This window comes from Physella acuta, unplaced genomic scaffold, assembly GCF_028476545.2.
Source record: "Physella acuta isolate Inbredline_101_S28 unplaced genomic scaffold, ASM2847654v3 ptg001016l, whole genome shotgun sequence".
In the NCBI taxonomy this organism is placed as follows: Eukaryota; Metazoa; Mollusca; class Gastropoda; family Physidae; genus Physella; species Physella acuta.
Window position 1 is genome coordinate 117,301 of NW_026732533.1, and position 20,864 is coordinate 138,164.

The 20,864-nt window shown below is 34.0% G+C and overlaps 3 protein-coding genes across 7 annotated transcripts in view; 1 reads left to right on the forward strand and 2 right to left on the reverse strand.

Annotated features, from left to right (window-relative positions):
• The window catches only part of LOC131954615 (exostosin-1a), a 76,093-nt gene extending 72,732 nt beyond the window's left edge, over positions 1-3,361 (forward strand). The window contains exon 10 of the mRNA XM_059318392.1: positions 1,067-3,361. Coding sequence (XP_059174375.1) covers positions 1,067-1,291 — 225 coding nt within the window. The 3' untranslated portion in view covers positions 1,292-3,361. The remainder of the gene's footprint in view (positions 1-1,066) is intronic.
• A 3,211-nt stretch (positions 3,362-6,572) lies between these two features.
• On the reverse strand, positions 6,573-14,529 carry LOC131954632 (mitochondrial nicotinamide adenine dinucleotide transporter SLC25A51-like). Of its 2 annotated transcripts, none has more exons than XM_059318412.1 (4): positions 14,501-14,529; positions 12,898-13,039; positions 9,798-10,742; positions 6,573-9,198 (listed from the first exon to the last, which is right to left on the reverse strand). In XM_059318412.1, exons 3-4 carry the CDS (start codon positions 10,425-10,427, stop codon positions 8,902-8,904), a joined length of 927 nt encoding a protein of 308 aa, XP_059174395.1. In that variant the 5' UTR covers positions 10,428-10,742; positions 12,898-13,039; positions 14,501-14,529; the 3' UTR covers positions 6,573-8,901. The 2 variants fall into 2 exon arrangements, with proteins under 2 accessions (XP_059174395.1, XP_059174396.1); XM_059318413.1 differs by having other exon boundaries at positions 12,898-13,011; positions 14,501-14,522.
• A 595-nt stretch (positions 14,530-15,124) lies between these two features.
• Positions 15,125-20,864, reverse strand: part of LOC131954614 (WASH complex subunit 2A) — a 38,067-nt gene continuing 32,327 nt past the window's right edge. For all 4 annotated transcript variants that reach the window (XM_059318391.1, XM_059318389.1, XM_059318390.1 and 1 more), the window contains 4 exons: positions 19,847-20,597; positions 19,657-19,718; positions 18,650-18,818; positions 15,125-17,427 (listed from right to left, as the gene is read on the reverse strand). In XM_059318391.1, coding sequence (XP_059174374.1) covers positions 17,312-17,427; positions 18,650-18,818; positions 19,657-19,718; positions 19,847-20,597 — 1,098 coding nt within the window. In that variant the 3' untranslated portion in view covers positions 15,125-17,311. The remainder of the gene's footprint in view (positions 17,428-18,649; positions 18,819-19,656; positions 19,719-19,846; positions 20,598-20,864) is intronic.

The following is a 20,864-nucleotide window of genomic DNA, read 5'->3' on the forward strand; positions in this document are numbered from 1 at the left end:
TCAAGGTAAAGGTCATTTAACTTCCCCCATCAAGGTAATGGTCATTTAACTTCCCCCATCAAGGTAATGGTCATTTAACTTCCCCCATCAAGGTAATTTAACTTCCCCCATCAAGGTAAAGGTCATTTAACTTCCCCATCTAGTCCCCCATCAAGGTAAAGGTCATTTAACTTCCCCCATCAAGGTAAAGGTCATTTAACTTCCTCATCTAGTCCCCCATCAAGGTAAAGGTCATTTAACTTCCCCCATCAAGGTAAAGGTCATTTAACTTCTTCATCTAGTCCCCCATCAAGGTAATGGTCATTTAACTTCCTCATCTAGTCCCCCATCAAGGTAAAGGTCATTTAACTTCCCCCATCAAGGTAATGGTCATTTAAATTCCCCCATCAAGGTAATGGTCATTTAACTTCCCCCATCAAGGTAAAGGTTATTTAACTTCCCTATCCAGTCCCCCCACTCCCAACATGCCAGTCCCCCATCAAGGTAAAGGTCATTTAACTTCCTCATCTAGTCCCCCATCAAGGTAATGGTCATTTAACTTCCCCATCAAGGTAAAGGTCATTTAACTTCCCCCATCAAGGTAAAGGTTATTTAACTTCCCCCATCAAGGTAAAGGTCATTTAACTTCCCCCATCAAGGTAAGGGTCATTTAAATTCCCCCATCAAGGTAATGGTCATTTAACTTCCCCCATCAAGGTAATGGTCATTCAACTTCCTCATCCAGTCCCCACACTCCCAACACGCCAGTCCCCCATCAAGGTAATGGTCATTCAACTTCTGCCATCAAGGTAATGGTCTGTCTATCAACTTCCTCATCCCCCCACTCCCAACACGCCAGTCCCCCATCAAGGTAATGGTCTGTCTTTCAACTTTCTGAAAGCAGTAGTATGTATTTTAAGGGAGGAATTGAAAATTTGAAGAAAAAAATCAAAGCTAAAGTGTTCTAAAATATTTTCCATACAAATACAATTTTTATACTTTCATATTTTTTAGAACTAGTTTCATATTTTGTACATAAAATTTGAATTTGCCACCCCTCCCCCCCCCCCCCTCCCTCCTTCCTCAGGTGACCCAACGCAAGCAGTACAAAGAGTCTCAAATGTCCAGCAAGTCTCAGCAAATTGACCAACTCCGCTTCCAGCAACGCCAGGACTGTTTTACAGAATTTGTTGAACATTTTGGTTACCTGCCCCTGCTTCACTCGGTGGTCAGGCTGGACACCATGCTGTTCAAGGACCCTGTGTCCAACATGAGGAAAAAATACAGACAGATAGAGATGGTACAGTCCTGACACTATCTGCCTAGTGTGTGAATGATATGACAGATAGAGATGGTACAGTCCTGACACTATCTGCCTAGTGTGTGAATGGTAAGACAGATAGAGATGGTACAGTCCTGACACTATCTGCCTAGTGTGTGAATGATAGGACAGATAGAGATGGTACAGTCCTGACACTATCTGCCTAGTGTGTGAATGGTAAGACAGATAGAGATGGTACAGTCCTGACATTATCTGCCTAGTGTGTGAATGATAAAATAGATAGAGATGGTACAGTCCTGACACTATCTGCCTAGTGTGTGAATGGTGAGACAGATAGAGATGGTACAGTCCTGACACTATCTGCCTAGTGTGTGAATGATAGGACAGATAGAGATGGTACAGTCCTGACACTATCTGCCTAGTGTGTGAATGATAAAATAGATAGAGATGGTGGTTCTGTTTATGTGTGAATGCCAAGAAAGGGATGCAACTCTAATGGTAGATAAAGTAAGCAAGTGTGAGAGGGACAACTGAAAAAATAACACTGTAAATATTGTATGGAACAATTCAATTGGAGAAACATTTGCTGATCTCTTGGATCTAATTTATTGTTACGTAAAAAAAAAAAATTGTTTGATAAAAATTATCATATTTAATTTTTGGTGTAAGAGGCGATGTGTTTTATTTATTTAAGAAAAGATTATTTTAAAAAATAATTCTGTAGCTTAATTTACATGCAGTTCATGTAATGTGCAACTTGTTTGTTGTTGATACGATTAAAAATTTATGATTAAAAATAGTTTGATAACTACCAAAAATGTGAAAAAAATTATGCATCTTTTACTATAACTACATTAAAAACTAAAATCTAAGAACTGGTCAAGTACCCAAGTTATTGTCTGATAGTTTAACATCATGCTAATCTACTGACCATGTTAAAGAAATAATTTACAAGAAAAAATTTAAAAAAAAAAACCAACTAAAACTAGGTGCATTCTTTGTTTGAATTTAGTCTGTAGGTATTTGTAGGTGATTTGTTTATGTACCGACTTCAGTAATCCTGATTGCTCAAATCAAACGGATGCTAATTTTTTTTTTCATGTTGTTAAATTGTGTGTTTTTATCACCAAATGACTAGTCATTTATTGTTTGATAACTCAGACCTTTAAGCTGCCTTACACACACTGTCGTTTCTTTTCATCGTCCTGTTTAAAAAAAAATGTATCCTTCCTAAAATGTCCATTAGAAGCTTATCCTTTAAAAAAATGTCCTATTGCAAGCTTATCCTTTAATCGATGTCCTATTAAAATTGTCCTCATTGTAGTAGCTGGGACCAAAGATTTTTTCTTTCTTTGAAGTCATTCCTCTTTAGTGTATGATTGAGAACATTTTGTCAGCAAATTTTGAAAGTCATTCCTGTTTAGTGTGCGCTTGGGTAGTGTGTCAGCTCCATTTAAATGGGTTTTTATTTCCTGGGTGAGACAGAGATTCTATTGTGTACTTTTCTCATGGCCTTGACCTTTTCACATACAATAAGCATGTTATGATATTTCTGGGGGTTTAAAGGTTAATTTTATGTGGGTAAACACTTATTTTATGTGGGAGTTATATTTTTACCTGAGTACTTCTTTCATCTGTATAAGCTTTAAAAAGAATGTATCTTAGAGCTTTTGAAAAAAAAATATATTGTTGATGGGAAAATGTTTTTATTTCTATAAAATTTCTTTACCGATAGTTTAAAAATGAGTCTGCATGAAAATGTACGATCATAAATCAATTTAACTTCGATAAGCTGTTAAGGTTTATATGCAGACTCTCAATGTAGAAATTCTTTTGTTGATCAATATATCAATTCTATATCTCTGTCCGTATGTATGTTTGTATGTGTATATATATATATATATATATATATATATATATACATACATACATATATAATATAGATAGATATAGACCCGTCTTCTTTTTCAAAACCTATAAGTATTGAAATAAATCTATTTGGTAGTTTTTCCTTTGGGGCATCATTTGCTTGTTTACCTTGTAATGAATATTGTATGTGATTACTCTTTTCATGTGGTCATGTCTACTCCAGTAGGGCACCTTCATTGTGGTATCTTTTCATGTGGTCATGTCTACTCCAGTAGGGCACCTTCATTGTGGTATCCAAATTTACATTTTTGAATGTTTATTTTTCTCAGTGCTTTAACATTCCTAAAGAAATGTTCTTATACTTGTACTACTGTTGTGAAATCAATTGAGATGGTTGCTTTTGCCTGCTTTCTGATCTTTGACACTGGGTGTTTGATTTGATTATTGTCATTGCCTTTTAAATCCATTTTGTTCCTCGTCTTTTCTTTGTTCCCATTCAGGTTTTTAACAGTGTTCTGTTTTTTTTAAAAACATTTTTTAATAGTGCTCTGTTTTCTCAAAACATTTTTGAATAGTGCTATGTTTTCACAAAACATTTTAGAAGTTCTTTTAATTAACCAAAACATGTTGAATTACTTTTTATTTCAGTTTCAGCTTGGAAAAACAATGTTTAGATTGAAAAGATGTTCCATTGAAAAAAATGTTCCATTATCTTTGGTCAATTTGATTTTTGTTGGGTGTGTGCAGGGTGATTGTCCAACATTTATTTTGTTTACATTGTCGTATTGAGAGTTAGTTAAACTGTGATGGCTTCATTTTTAAACTCAGACATTGGTTGCGTACGTAAAATGCTAACAATTACTCTCAAACTTTGTACACATTTGTTTTTAATTGTTAAAACCATAACTTTTTTTCAAATGTTTTGTTTTCTAGTAAAGCTAATCTTGATATGTATCCATAGTATGGCATAATATTTATTAATATGTGATCATATGCTCAGAACTGATGTTTATGCTACAATTATCCAAAGATAGTAGTAGGTCACGGAATATTGAGGGTGGTGTGAGGAATCAAACGTGGGTCTGTGAGGTGCTTATCTGATGAATAAGACTGTGGTAACTTATAGTTCAGTTGATAGAATTAAATGAAATACTTGTCTGCGTTAAAAATGTTTCGCTTTTAAATTAAAACAAGACTAGAGGCTAAATGACAGTTAATTCTTTCATGTTTGGAAAGTAAAAAAAAAAACATTTTAGAGACAGCTATTTTTTTTAACACAGACGACATTTGGTTTTTAACAGAAAATATTAAATTTTTCTACAATTTAAAAAAATATTTTTTAACATATATAAAAATGTATTCAATGTTTATTTAACACAGAATCAATTTACTTTTTCTCATAATAATGTTTAATGCAATAAGCCATGAACAAATATACAAATTTTCATTTATGTTTTTTCATACATTAGAAAAATATTTAATTTTATACTATTTGATTCATTCTGTACTATAAAATTATTTGTAAAAGTAAAGTGAAAAACAAATAGGATCCAGAATTTTTTTACAGTTAATACTTCAAGACACCACTGTATTGTGTATTATGAATAAATGTCATTATTTTAAGGTGCCAGGAAACATGAATTCATAAAGTTGAAGTTGCCAGAACATTTTCTACATTATATTATCAAACTTTCTTGGCCGTTTCATTTTCTAAACTATTTTTTATTCTATAGATAATTAATTATGTTAGATGGTGTATTTTTTAAAAAAAACTACCATTTTGTTGAAACACATTGAACATGCTTTAAAACATTAGGTGGAAGTTATTAGTGAATGCTGTTGCTTGCATGTATTAGTGTATTAGCATCACAAGTGTGTTAGTGTGTTAACAAGTCTTATGTGTGCTAGTGTATTAGCATCTACCAAAACAATTCAATAAGGCTGTGTTGTTAAGTTTTTCATATTGATTTAAATATTTTCGTTACTGCAGTGCAGTAAATCTTACATAAAATAAAAATGTTTAGAATCTTTCGGCTTTTTATTTGAAATTTAAAATATCCGTTTAAATCAAATCTTTTAAACAAATGCTCAGGCTAAATTTTGTGTTGGATATGTCTGATCTCACACTGCTATTACACATTGACCTTTTACTCTCAGTCCAGCTCTCAACATCGGTTAGGTTAAATAGATCGCAGTTGTTGACAGTGTTTTATTTGGGATAAAGTTTATTTTAGGGTTAAATGTATCTCAGTTGTTGACTGTTTATGATGTTAGGGTTAAATAGAATCACAGTTGTTGATTAAGTTTTGTTTGGGTTAGATAGATTGCAGTTGTTGACTGTTTTTGATGTTTGGCACACCTTTCTGTACAATATTTGAATGGTTCAACTCTAGAATATTTTTCACTCTGATTTTTATAGGGTAAAAAAAATATTTAAAAAAAATTATATTCCTGTAAAATTTTGACATCTGAAGATAGTGTGTGGGAGCTGTTGGGAATGATGTGAGGTTTTTGTACCTTGGTGTATTCTGTGAAAATGTAGATGTTGTGGTATCCACTTACAGTGGATGCAGTGTGCTATCCAGGTGGCATTCATTCTTAATTTATGTATGAAAACCATATTGGTTACCTTTAAGGATTTTTTTTCCTGTTGTTTTTATTGAGGTTGTTTGAAAGCAGTGATGATCAATCTTCTATTATGGGTAAATCAACGCCAAGGGTTAGAAAAATTTTATGGTGGGCTTTACCATGTTTGTAATAACCACAGTTTTTTCACCTGATGCATAAAACTTGAACTTGCAAGTTTTATTTTATGAATGTTCAAAATTTAAATTTTTCCAAATGATCTTGATTTCAGCTAATTTTTGTTGTTGACAATATTGTTAAAATATTTTAAGTTTCACAATTTGGTAAAAATATTTTAACAGTTACACAAATTGTTAAAATATAATACTAGTACACAATATTGTTAAACATCTTAAGTTGCACAATAATGTTAATATATTTGTATGTTCTGCCTTCATGTTGGTCTGCCCATGATCAGTCACTAATACAATGGTTTTAATAAACAAGTATATTTATATGTAATATTTTATGACGTGTATAGATTTTAAAAATTGCGAAATGTTTTCATGATACAAATGAATGTGATGATATTAAGGAAGCTGAAAATGGATGCTTCATTATGCGGTAACCATGGTTCCCATTTCAAATTGTTTGGTAATAAAAATTATTTCAAGTCACAAGATTTTGCATGAAGTTATTTCTGCTACAGTCAAGTCACACAAACTTGCTACTTCTGAACGTGGATGAAAATGTTGGAATTGGGGAGGGGGGGGGGTCTACTTTAGCCAAGAAGAAAAAATTCATTTAGATTTACTAAGTAAAGTGGACCAAAATTTGCAATACTCTAATTAAAAAAAATGAAAATCAAGAATTTTAAGGTAAATAATTGTTTTATTCTAAGTATATATAGTAAACAACAATCTTAAAGTTAAATAAAAAATAACACTCAAGCAACAAATCAAATATCAGAATGGTACCAACAAGACATTTCTGAAACAATCTTAGAATACAAGGACCTAAAGATGACTCCGTTGTTGGAATTCAATAATTTACTATGAATGTACAATTACACTAGTTTACCAAAGTTAGTTCAAACTAATTTTTAAAAATAATTTATTCAAACAGATGGTTTTGTGAATGACTAAATGTGAAAGAAACAAATACTACTGCTCAAACTTTTAAATCGAACAAAGTTTTAGTTTCGCCAAAACAAAAATAATAAATCTATTCACGCAATGACATTTTAAAATGTTTAGTAAAAAAAAAAAACTGCCAATAAAAACTCACTGCAAGTCAAAGAGGTGATAAATTAAAATCAGTTTACAATCTGTTTAAAATAATAACTTCATATTCCCACTGATAAATTAATACTTAATTTTTAAAGTTGTACAAGATGCAATCATAATTTAAAACAAAAAAGTTTTAAGCAAAGTTAACAAGAGCTAAAATGTGGTATTAAAACAACCACAACCTGTTTGATGTGTTGTACTTTGTGCTAGGTACAAACATTACGTTGCTATGGTAACAACTTCTGGTTCTTTACAATTGTATTAAAACATTTACAAGGGAGGGAGGGAGTAAAGTAAAATGAAATCTGTGTAGAAATAAACTATAATAAAACAACTATCAACCTCATCATTAAACTACTATCAAAATTACCCTAGTTAAACAAAATTATTACTATTATAATAAGCACATTTTAGATAAAATCTTAAACTCAACACCTATAAAAAAGGAATCCTTCAATCTTATGTTGAAATATTTCAACTAGACCAGATTCAAGGTGTAAATTAAAGAATAATTTAATGACAACATAGATAAAGGTGTACATTAATTTTTGTTTAAAGATTAATTAGACTATAATTATTGATAAGACTAGTCAATTAAAAGGCACTGGTATAGTTAACATTTTTGTTATCTGTTTCACTAAAGATAAATCTTTTTGTTTAATCAAGAAACAAAACAAAAAAACATTTGCCAAAGAATAAAAAGAACAAACCATACAGATTTCTTAACATTTTGGATTGTCTTAATATTTCATGACTAATAGATAATGCGGCAAATCTTTGTGTAATTCAGACAACGTATAACCCAATCATTTTAGACTTCATTTGATGACTAGTTAACTCTATCATTAGCAGCCTTCCTTAAAATATAAACAAAATTTTGCAGCCTTCCTTAAAATATAAACAAAATTTTGCAGCCTTCCTTAAAATATTAACGTATAAATAAAATTTTCAAGATGACAAAAACAATAAAGAACAAATGTATAAGAACATTATTTTCTTTAAATGGATCTAAAGTTCACTGGGAATTGAAGGATGTGTGTAAATGCGACACTTTTATGAACAATATTTGATAGAAGATGAAAGAATCATAGATAAACATACAATCGTAGTACAAACCCCAAAGGCTTAATAAACTAGCTTTATAAAAATCACTTGATCTAAGCAGGCCTGGAACGTACCAGGTACTATTATAAAATTTACTTGCGTCTTCTAATGCATCATAACTAAGAACAAATCAACAAAAATATTCTCAGATGACATAACAAAACATATAAAACACTTTACTAAAAAAAGGTTTAAAATTCATAACAAATAATCAACAAAACAGTACACCATGACTTACAATAAATTGAAATTTGTTAAATTAGAGGCTTACATCTTTTTAAATAATTTTATTTATTTATGTTTATATATAGCTATATAATTAATGGTGTGGATAAAGACGAATTATTTATAAATGCATTGACAGAATACATCTTAAATAGACATGTCTACAATTTTTTTCACATTCTTTCAAATTTCACCTATTTTTATTGTTACCTGCCTCAACTGTTCACAATGACAGACACAATTCAAATTCTACCCTTTGGGAAAACTGGCAGTTGAATAAACATAGAAAACCATGAACTCATCAAACACAAAACTCAACACACATGTAACACAGCAGAAAACTTGAATACAATTTACTCAAGATCAAGTCTCGCTTAAAATAAAAATCTACAGCTTTTGTGATATCATCCAATCCAGTTCAATATAGAACTGGTATTTACAATACTGTGTATTTACAACTGTGCAGCAGTTCAAAACAACAGCTCACACCAAAAACATATCCTATTGGTGAAACAATATCTCAGCTGATGAAAACTTACAAAATTTACAGACAGGAAAAACCTATTTCAACACTAAACACTGTGATTTTCATCTGTTTTTTAAATCTCCTTGTGGATCTTTAAAAAACGAGGTCATTAAAAACTCATAGGATGCATTAATTATTCCCCATGATATAAAAGAGCGCATATAATTCAGATGCACACCTTTGAATATTGCCTTTATACTTCCATTCCTCTCAGCTAGCAGAACTTTGAATAGATTCCAGACACCATCGAAGTCCCCGCCCAACTTACACTGAGCTTTGGCTTTCAGGACATTGAGAGGGAAGAAAACTGTGCTGATGACTGCTCCTAGACAGGCGCCACATATAAAGTCTTTCACCATCTGGAGACGAGAGACAAAAGGTGCCAACATTAGCGTTTCCTTTAAGGCTTTTTAGCATATGGGGTAAATGAAGTAGAGTTTATTTGTTTCAATTACCCTACCATATAGTAAGGTCAGTTTTATGCCCAGTCACTCTTACTTTCCATAACATGAGTAAAGGAAAGCAAAAGTGATTGCATAGTGTGGATAGTAAAAAGACCCATCCACATCCCAAGGTGAAAAAAACCTGCTTGTTGTGTCAGAAATTGTATTTTTATTAATTAAGCTTGTAAATTAAGGACAATGAAGAATTCAAATATGTGGGAAGAAAATAGTCAACAAAAAAATAATTTTTATAATGGCTTTCTTGTAGATCTGAAATATAGCTGCAACTGATTAAAAAGGATAACATATAATATTTAGAGGAAACACAACATTACTTGTTGTGTGATAATTTAACATCACCAAAAATGTTACTTTATTTAGATTTTTTTTCCATTCCATTTTTGAATAATAATAGTAAAATCTTAAATTTATCAGTTAGTGCTAGTTAAACAAGTGGGCAACACAAGAAAATTTCTACCATAAAATTGTCAAAAGTTAACATAGTAAAAGCTTACCCTTTCCGTGCCAGTGAGAAGAGTGGGTCCAACTGTCTGCAGATACTCCCTGCCCAGGAAGAAAGAAACATTACTGGGACCATTCCTCAGCAGGATCACACACAGGCCCCTGTAGTACTCCCTCAGCCCGTAGCTCTTCAAACTTTTAAACGCGTCAAGTGTGTTTGAGAACTTGTCGTGGTACTTGGCCGTCTGCATGAGAGTCTGGATGCGTTCAAACGGTGTAAACACCGCCTCAAAAGTTCCGGCAGCCAATGCTGCCACTGTGTGGTTTGTCTTGACCCCCAGGGCTGGGAATTTTTCTTGCAGGAAATCCTGAGACCAGTAATATCCCCCAAACATAATTGAAAGGGATGAAGTTTTCTGTAGAAGAGGGGGCAGAAGCCCTCTGTACAAGAATCGTATGCCATCTTTCTTCAACTGATGGACAGCACCGAAGCCAGATATACCATGCAACTGCTGGCGAAATATTGCTTTGTTAATAGGAAAAGTGACGCAAATGTTGATAAAGGCAGCGCCCCATCCACATATGAATTCTCCTTCCCTGGGCATTTTCTTGGACGCATGTGGAGCTGACAGGCTGGGTAGTTGGATGAAGTTCGCAGGCTCCAGACTTTGGTCTTTTGTCATTTTTTCTCCTTACAACCATTGCACACAGAGAGGGGGCGGGCAGGCAGAACACACTGCACGGCTTAGTAGAGCACACTGCACGGCTGAGTAGAAACTAGACTGGTGTATGGCCGTTTGTTTCAATTAAAGATAAACTAGCAACTGCCAGGCCTTAGACGTGCTGGAGAAGTCCAAGTGATGAGTTAACTGGTCAAAATCTGATAACCCATGACACATCAGTAGGTCAACATGCCTTTATCACAAGGTCTGTTTGCTTTAGATGAAAGGATTTGGTCATTTCGACTTCATTTGGTATACATCCCTGTGATAAAATGCCTGAGTGGAAGATGAAAAAAGTTAATTTATCAAATTTTATTTACAAATATATTAAGCTTTTATTAAATATTTTACTGAAAGTTGGATAAAAAATACATACAAGTGAGGATAGCATATCCGGGCCATTAAATGTTACCACACAGTGTAACTAACATTATTAAGTTATGGTTGTTTACAAGTCATCTAAAGCTAGTTTGCACAAGATTACAACTTTACCATCTAACACATTTATAAGGTCATGTTAATGAACTTTTACTATAACTAGTTTTAATTAATCATTTTGTATAATCACTGTAATTTTATATGATGTATTAGAAATAAAAGGTTTAATTTCCTCCTATGTATAAATCATTTGTAGTAGAAATTTAAAATGTTGTGGTCATATAGCAATGGAAAGTATGTAACTTGTATTGTTTGACTTGTGGTAAATTCCTGTCATGGCTACGCCTATGAACCAAATTTTTGGTTATGTTTATCATTTTCAATTAACGATGTATTGACAATTTTTAAAAAATTCCAAAACCGGCATTCTACTTATGTCTACATCTACCTATGTCTATAAGGTCTACCTACAAGGACAACCGGATTACTAAGATGAAATATTTGCAATAATTCATGTACAAATGTAAACTTAACAAGAAAGTAGAGAGCCGTCATAGAGGCTTTGAGCGAAGATCCCTCGTATTCTCAGGATAAAGTGGAATGACAAAATCCCGAACAAGGAAATATGATGAAGGACAGGCTTAAACTATATTGTCTCAGAAGTACGAATGATGAGATGGAGATGGCTGGGTCATGTCCTTCGCAAGAACAGAAGAAGACTCCCACACATAGCGCTAAAATGGACTCAATCTGGATAATGAAAGAGAGGAAGCCCCCTGGGAACATGGAGGACAGAGATGGAAGAAGTGCAGGCTACTGGCAAGACCTGGCATGAATTGAAGTGGCTCGCCCAGGACAGAGTGGAATGGCGAAGATTTGTTGCTGCCTTATACTCCACAGGGAGTGACAAGGATTAACTAACTAACATGTACAAATGTAAATTGAAATAATAAAATAAATCTTGTAGTTATATTCAAGGTTTTTATTTTTCTATTGAGAGTGTGTGTTCAGGGGCATGTGGATTTTAGGTTCAAGAGCTAAGGATTCAAAGGGTTAAACACATTTTACATATAGGCCTACTATAAATCGACTATATTTATTTAAAAGTTTGTGTTAAGTTGTTCGGCCTAATGAATAAGTACTAGATCTAAGTAAGTATGCCTAACTAATCATTGACTAATCAAATTTCATTTTTATTAGTGACCTAACTAATAAAATAATAAATAGTAGGCCTATAGAGGAGGCCCTAATAAGTTTTAATAACTAATAGGCCTATTTAATATTTATTATTATATTATTATTTACGAAGTGACTACTCGGAAGAAGATTTTTCTCCCCTACGTCTCCACTTTATCGGCAAAAGATAGCTCTGCGCAGTGCCCCCTATGGCTAGGGTTAGAATTAGGATTAGGGCTAGGGTTAGGATTAGGGATAGGTTTAGGGCTGGTGTTAGGGTTCTGCCGTTGTAAACGCATGCGCAGTACCATATTTATATTAGAAAACATCACCGCGATGGCAAGTCGTAGTTTCTCTCCATCCATTGCACATGCATATCTTATTCCGGCTAGCATCTGCCTATTATTTATTGTAGTTGTAGGCCTACTTAACAGCAATAGGCCTTATTATTTTTATTAATAGGCCTAATAAATTATTAAATTGTTGGGGCCTAATTAATTTATTAAGCCTAAAAACTAAAATGGCCTAACTAATCAATAGGCTCTAAAACGATTCTAGATCTAGATCTAGAAATTTAAGTCACGTAGAATCTAGATCTAGATCTATTTGAATTTGATTCATAGGCCTAAAAAAAGGTAAAAGTAAAATTTAAAAAAGTAAAAGTAAAAAGACTTCTGTCTGCTACACACAAGTCTGAAAAAGTCAGAATGGAGATTTCTACTCTGGATAACATAAACATAAAATTATAGAAAACCAGCTCTAATTTACAAATCTAAGATCTAATCTAGATCTAGATCTAGAAAATATCAACTTGTGTGGCTAATCAGAAAAAAATCCAACAGCACCAGATTTTCAAACTATTTTTTTTTAAACTTACATGATGCGAAACATTGAAAATCTGAAATGTCATGGATCATCCATTTACTTTAGTAAACTTTTGACCTTACACACAAGCGGTGTACAGGGAAAAATAAGCAAAGGAACTGGTAACCTTTGACAGTAATGTTACACTTGACGGACTTGATGTTTGTTATATTTGTATTTTTAAGAATAAATTGTTCAGTCAAATAGTAGATCTAGTACCAATTCAATTCTTATACCTGAAAATATCAAGTCATTAATATTACAAACAATCAAGAAAATAGACCTAGCTAAAATATAATAATGAAGCAATTTTTTTTTTCAAGAATGCTGTTTCAATGTTACGGGAATGGGATATTCGATTTTAACAAGGCGTAGATCTAAAACGGCCATGTATAAGCCTAGTAGTTTCTTCACTGAACTATTTAAAACATCATTAGGCTAGGCCTTTCTTTAAATGGACCCCCCCCCCCCCTCTCCCCACAGATGTTCTACAATGGCTCCCCGACCTCGATTTTAAACAGTGAATACAATAGCAGATTTTTTATAACGGATTATATGCTTATTGATTACATAAATAAACTAAAACAAAAACACACACCTCACGATAGGAATGATGCTCAGTGTTTCTTCCAGACTTTTTTCTCCGGGGGGGGGGGGGGGCACTTGAAATTTTCGGGGGGCGGTAAACTTTCTTCGGGGGGGGGGGCGGACACTGTTAAAAGTATATATTTTCTATATAAATTATATAAATTTCATTCCGTTCGGGGGGGCGGTAAAAAATTTTCGGGGGGGGGGCTTTGCCCCCCCGAAGAGATGCCTGGAAGAAACTCTGATGATGCTCACAGTCAATATATAAATTACCGTCTTAACTACCTAGATCTAAATACTACTGTCAGCTCACAGCTCGTAGGTGTAAGGTATAATGCAACCGACGGTCATGTTTGTGTAGGCTATATATTTTTCACAACGCCCAATTACAATATCCTACAGCTTAGGGGGTATATATGTCAATGACGTCACGCCCTTTTGAACGATTTTTTTTCCCACCTCACTCGGATAGTTAAACATCATACAATGTCAGACTCCCGCCCCCTCCAAATGAAACCAACCCCTTCAAAATTGTTATCTCTGTTGCTTATTGTTTTAAATACGGTCACAAAAATCCAACACCCTCCTCCACAGTATTGTGACGTCGAGTGACCTCAAAAAAACCTGACCCGTTTGGTATCGCCTACAGATTAGATATAGTAGCGTCATGGTGGGGGGGGGGGGGGGGCGGGGAATGGGTGACACCGTTTAGTGGTCGACACAAAATCGAAAATTTACATTCAAAACAATGTTTGATTTGATAAAATTATAAAATAGTAGTAGAGAGTGAGTAGTGATACTAAGGCGAAAATTGTTTAAGTGGGTGACACCCGATCTATTCATTCTATTGACGCCCTGATCAGGTGATAAATGAACGGGATGCTTAGGCCGACGTGAAAAACATATTTGACCATAAAAAAAAAGTCTAGAGCCTGCCGACAATTCAGATGAAACGCCAAGATGCGCTAGTTCGAGATTTAGGCCTAAGTTTGGCAAGACTGAGGACAGTCTACGAGATGTTTCAGTACAATCAGGTTAGCCTGTCAAGCCTAAAGAATCGTGTTCGGCTGTCGCAACTCATTGCCAGATTTTGTAAGGAGTAAGCCCTAACCTACATTTGACTTGCCCATTGGCCCAGTTTATTCTACTTTGGCCTGCTTTCTGCTAGCGTGTCCTTTTTCTAGAAGCTCAATCGTAATGCGTTGTCAGTACATTCCAGAATCATATTCAGCAACAAATGGGGGAGATCAAAACAAGACCAGAACAAACCTTTTGGCGACTAAGATGACTTTCAACATAAGCTGCTATATATAATGCATGTATATCTAATATATAATTTAAAATGTTCAGGCCTATGTAAATATGTGGGGCACACATATATATATATATATATATATATATATATATATATATATATATATATATATATATATATATATATATATATATATATATATATATATATCTTTGTATAAATGCATTTTGCATACAGACTTTTCTAACTGAACAAGTCTGCTGACAATTTAAACATTTTTTAGAATCTTCCATTTTTTTCCTGGTAACACAATCAGTTTCAAACACTCATGAACTTGCACACTCATATCTCACAACATAAAGTATGCCCTGAACACAAACGTACACAAATGCTTGTTTTAAATAAATGTACTTTATTCACGTATCAATTTATAATAGACGCGGTAATCACTTTAAAAACAGCTTCTCGTAATCACATAAGAAACTCATACAAAACAAAACAACCAACTAATTAGGTCAACTCACATCTCATACATGTATTGCTAAATATGCCAACCAATGTCACTATTGTATTTTTTGACATCAAGCTTTTAAAAACATGGCCGATGTCCAAAACAATACTTCCACACAATTGTGTGTCACCTGGTTTGATAAAGTTGGGTCTTCTGTTAACATGAGTTGACACATTTTTACAAGTGCTTAGCTGAATTCAGTAAAAATATTTTGATTAAACCATGTAACACACTTTGTTTAGCTGAAGACAATATCTTCTGTATTAAATAAAATTATAACATGATTCAAACAAATGTACCTCATCTAATGACTTTACATTTTTTTTGCTAATTTCTAAATGAATGTAGAGTTATATATATATTTCTTTTGTAGTGTGATAAGAAATATTTGTTAATTTAGATAACATAATCTAATTAATAAACTGGCTAAAAATATAAAGCAGAAAAAAAGTCATGAATAAATGCAATCCTTTCCAGTTTTGCTCACACAGACAAATAATTATTGCACATGATTTTAATTTATTCAAATTAATGGTGACAATCTATCAGTTTGATGATTATTCTTTTTATTCATGATAATTAAACTTATAATTAATCTTATAGTAGAAACTTTGATGCTTAAATAAATGAATGTTTTTCAGATTAATGGATTGGTAAATAAAAGTTCAGATGCATTTTAAAACAAAGTTCTTTTGAATGAGATAAAACATGTAGCCTAATTATAAAAATTCTAAAACTATTACATAAAAATATGAACATTAGCGCATACATAGAAGTTACGACGTCTTTAAACAAATTTGTTCGATAATTAGCTAAACCAAAAATAGTTCATAATGTGTATGATAATGAGATAGACTGTTTAACATAATTTTTTACATAAAAAGTTTGCAATATTAAAACGGTGTTGCATTGAGCAAGTGACGCTTAATGACTAATTAATCACACAATAAAAAGCACTGGAGAAAACATTTAGTACCCTATGTAAGTAACAATTTTTAAGGCACCAGTTATATGAGTCATGTGACAAATACTTCTACAGGTCAACAAAACTATTTGTAAACAAAGGATGTAGGAAAAAAACTCACATAAAAACTTTATTTGAAACCTACAGAAAAATTAATCCACAGTAAATTTTCATCTCTTTTCTGTTATTGATCATTCATAAAATATTTATTTTAAAGTGAAGTTTTGACAAAAACGATATTCAAAATTATCCCTACTTAAGCTATAAACCAACAATTCACAACACAACAATTTCACCAAGTTAACATTTTATTTCAATTTATTTGTTATGCTGCAACTCAATATCACAATATACTAGCAGAGCAAGTCTGCACAAGAACATCATTATGCAAATTTGTGGAATACATTTAAAAAAAAAACGATAAACGCTTGTTAAAAAAATAAATAACTGTACACAGAAACAACTGCATTCTAAAAATACGCATGTACATAAAGGCCCAGCTTTGCAAGCATTTCTTCACATGTGTAAGGTATGTACTGGTAAGGAATAAATTTATATACGTGTCAAAGATGCTCTGTATGCATTGCTCTTCTACGGGAAATGCTCCATATGTACTTAGCTCAGCTGATTGACCTCAGATAGCAAGAGGGTAAAACAACTAAAATATTTAAAATATAGGCTTCTAACCAAAGAAAAATCCAAGATGAACACTGTACACAAACAATTTAACTGCCCAAGTACAAACTATAGCTGTACACTAACAATTTAACTGCCCTCGTACAAACTATGGCTGTACACTAACAATTTAACTTCTCACGTACAAACTATAGCTGTACACTAACAATCTGACTGCACATGTACAAACTATGGCTGTACACTAACAATTTAACTGCCCATGTACAAACTATAGCTGTACACTAACAATTTAACTTCTCACGTACAAACTATGGCTGTACACTAACAATTTAACTGCACATGTACAAACTAAGTACCACTGGAGATATAAAATATGTCGGATCAGACACACATCACTGGGCCACACATAAAGACAGACACACATCAATGTAACTCTGGACTGTACAGAAACACGGCATCAACTGTAAAACATTTCAGCTGAGAGGATCATCAAAAATGTTATCTGTGTCAACTGCAGCAGACTTGGGTTTTTTCTTGACATCTCTTTTTGTCTTGACACTCGCGGCTGATGTGTCGGCAAATATATCATCTAGGGAGTTAAAATGGTTGTTATTGTCATGGCAGTTAAACATAATTGTTAAAATATTTGGTTATAAATGTTACATCAATTTTACATTTGAATGTTAGGGACTTGCTGTGTTCTATTGGAACAGTTATTCCACAACTTTAGTCAGAGGTCCCAAACTTTCATCAGTTATTTTACAACTTTCATAGCTTCAGCTTTTCCAACTTTTTGCCCACCCCCCTAAATTAAAAAAAAAAACCCAAAATCTTGGTTATTCAAATATCAACAAGTTTAAAGAGTAGAGAAAATTATCATGCAAGATTTTCAATAATCATGAATAGAGCTAAACAATTAATGATCCCCAATTATTATTTATATTACAACTGGATTTCTCTGTCTTTAAAATTGTTCAGGTGTTGACAGCTACAGCTTGATGAGATATAAATAGTTATTTCGATGTTATAGGTAGACAGTGGAACAGCAGATAAGGTAAAGACACCTGTTTAGCTAGGTGGGATCCAAGACCACCAACCCACATGGCGCTAATCTGCTTAAATGTTAAACACACTTCATCTGAAAGAACACAACACTCCACAACATCACACATCACTCACCAACATCACACATCTGACAAAACACATCACTCACCAACATCACACATCTGACAAAACACATCACTCACCAACATCACACATCTGACAAAACACAACACTCAACAACATCACACATCAGCTACCAACATCACACATCTGACAAAACACATCACTCACCAACATTACACATCTGACAAAACACATCACTCACCAACATCACACATCTGACAAAACACATCACTCACCAACATCACACATCTGACAAAACACATCACTCACCAACATCACACATCTGACAAAACACATCACTCACCAACATCACACATCTGACAAAACACATCACTCACCAACATCACACATCTGACAAAACACATCACTCACCAACATCACACATCTGACATAACACAACACTCATCAACATCACACATCTGACAGAACACATCACTCACCAACATCACACATCTGACAAAACACATCACTCACCAACATCACACATCTGACAAAACACATCACTCACCAACATCACACATCTGACATAACACAACACTCATCAACATCACACATCTGACAGAACACATCACTCACCAACATCACACATCTGACAAAACACATCACTCACCAACATCACACATCTGACAAAACACATCACTCACCAACATCATTGTTAAACACAGTCTTCTTCTCCGCTGATTTTTTCACCACTTTCTTCTTGGCCTCCTTGACCGGGACAGCTGGGATATCACTGAATATATCTGTGGAGTCGTTGAGAAGCTTGGCCTCCTTGGTGACAGCTTTCTTGGGTCGGGACGTCTTCTTCTCCTCCTGGAATTCAGTGGTTAAGTCAGGTCAAAGGTCAATTAGGGTTTTTCACTTCAAACATGAGATAGTAAGCTGATTAATGTCTGGAGCTGGACATTAAACCCAACACCCCTCCCTCCCCACAGCAGAGTAATTAACCTAGGAGGGTAGGTAAGGTTCCTGACAGATTATTGTTTTAACACAATATAAAATTGTGTTTGTCACCCTATTTGTACAAGCATAATGATGTAGTGAAAAGATTTACTCCTTAGTTAATTATTTCATATTAATTCAAAAGCTGCTGGCTTAAAATTGTAAACCTATTGCCTTTACAAAATACAGATAGAAATATTTTTAAAATAATTTTTGGGACAAAATATTAAAAATGTTCTTTTATGACTTTGATTTCTGTTTAAAGCACATGTATAAAAATATTATAGTAAGTTAAGTATGCTTAATCTCCTGTTAAGTAATGTAGAGTTCAACTGTTTCTGTGACCTCAGCATTTGAAGGGATAGTGTGGTCAGCACTATGCCCAGCTGCCTTTACTTTCCCTAACATGAGTCAGGCACCCCTTAGAGTTGGATGGACTCAGGGATGTTCTACGGAATTGAACCTGGGATTTGAACTCGAGCTTTTCGAGTTATCAGTCATCTGCTCTACCCTCCAACCACACAGTCCCTTACATCTTTTAAAATAATTGGCTAATTTTGTAAAACAATAAATACAATCAAAGCCTTTGTATGATTGAGATTATTTGAGGATTGGAGTTACATTAAAAACTATACCAAGAGGTACATTAAAAACTATACCAAGAGGTACATTTAATTTGGAATTTTTAGATTTTTGACCCAGCATTTACCTCTTTACTAGCAAACAAATCGTGGTCATCAAGGCCGGCTACTGGTGCTTTAGGCTTCGTTTCTAGAATTTAAAAAATTCATTTTAAAAATTTAGAACTAAAGCAATTTGAGCAATGTGTTCAATAAAGTTTTAGAAAATAAATTTTCAAAAATATTACAAATTCTGTAGTTAGTTTAAACACGACATACCTTTCTTTTTAAGTAATGAAGAATCTCCAAAAATATCATCTTCGTCTGTGAGTTTTGATTTGACAGAGTTATCTGCCTTAGGCAAATTATTTTTATTAATATCATTGGAAGTGCTGGATTGTTCCCCGTCACTTTTTCCTGGTTTTACTTTTTCAGTTGCAGAAGATTTGGATTTATCTCCCTTCTTAGTGGAAGAAGATGAGAATAAATCATCATCATTATCCAAAGATGAAACTTTTTCAACCTTAGGGACATCGCTGAACAAATCATCTTCTTTGTTACTGTGGCCATTTTTAGTTCCGGTAGATTTTGTGTCCACATTTTTGGACTTGTTTGACGATTTAAATAATTTGTCAGTGTCATCTTTTTTGTCAGAGTTTGCAAACAAGTCATCTGATGAGCTTTGACCTTTCCCGCTAAACAAGTCTTTACTGAATAAATCATCTTTTGGCAAAGTTTGTCCCCCCTGCGCAGGTTTGGCAGAGTTGAGTGACGGCCCCTCTAGGAGATCATCGTTCCCAAAGATATCCCGGGAAGGTGATTTTGATTTCTCTGCACTTGAGCTGACCCGGTTTTCTGCAGGTGACCCCTCTTTTGAGCTGGGTTTGGATTCTGACGCTGGGACTTCTGGAATAGTGGGCGTGGTGGGTGTGGTTGGGGTCGTGTCCTCGAAGCTGATGCCGGTGCTTGTGGCTGCCAGCATGCGAGCTTTACGGCTCTGTGGGCGTCTGCGGCTCAGCTTGGGCCGGTCCTGGGGAAACAAATGTAAACAAAAATAGTTAAAAGTGGAGGGTGGGGGAGTGGCGGTAAAGCGAGATCTCTTAAGAATGTTGTGCTTGGAAGGGGTAAACTGGCCAAGTTGTCATTAGGTCTAAGCCAGTAGTGGCTGGAGTTTTTTTCTACAACATTTATTTATGGATTGCTGTTTTATGTATTACACCCCCCCCCCCCTTAATGATATCTCTGTGATTGTTGTATCTCTAGCCCTAAGGGAGAAGTTTCTACACAAAATGTTGCT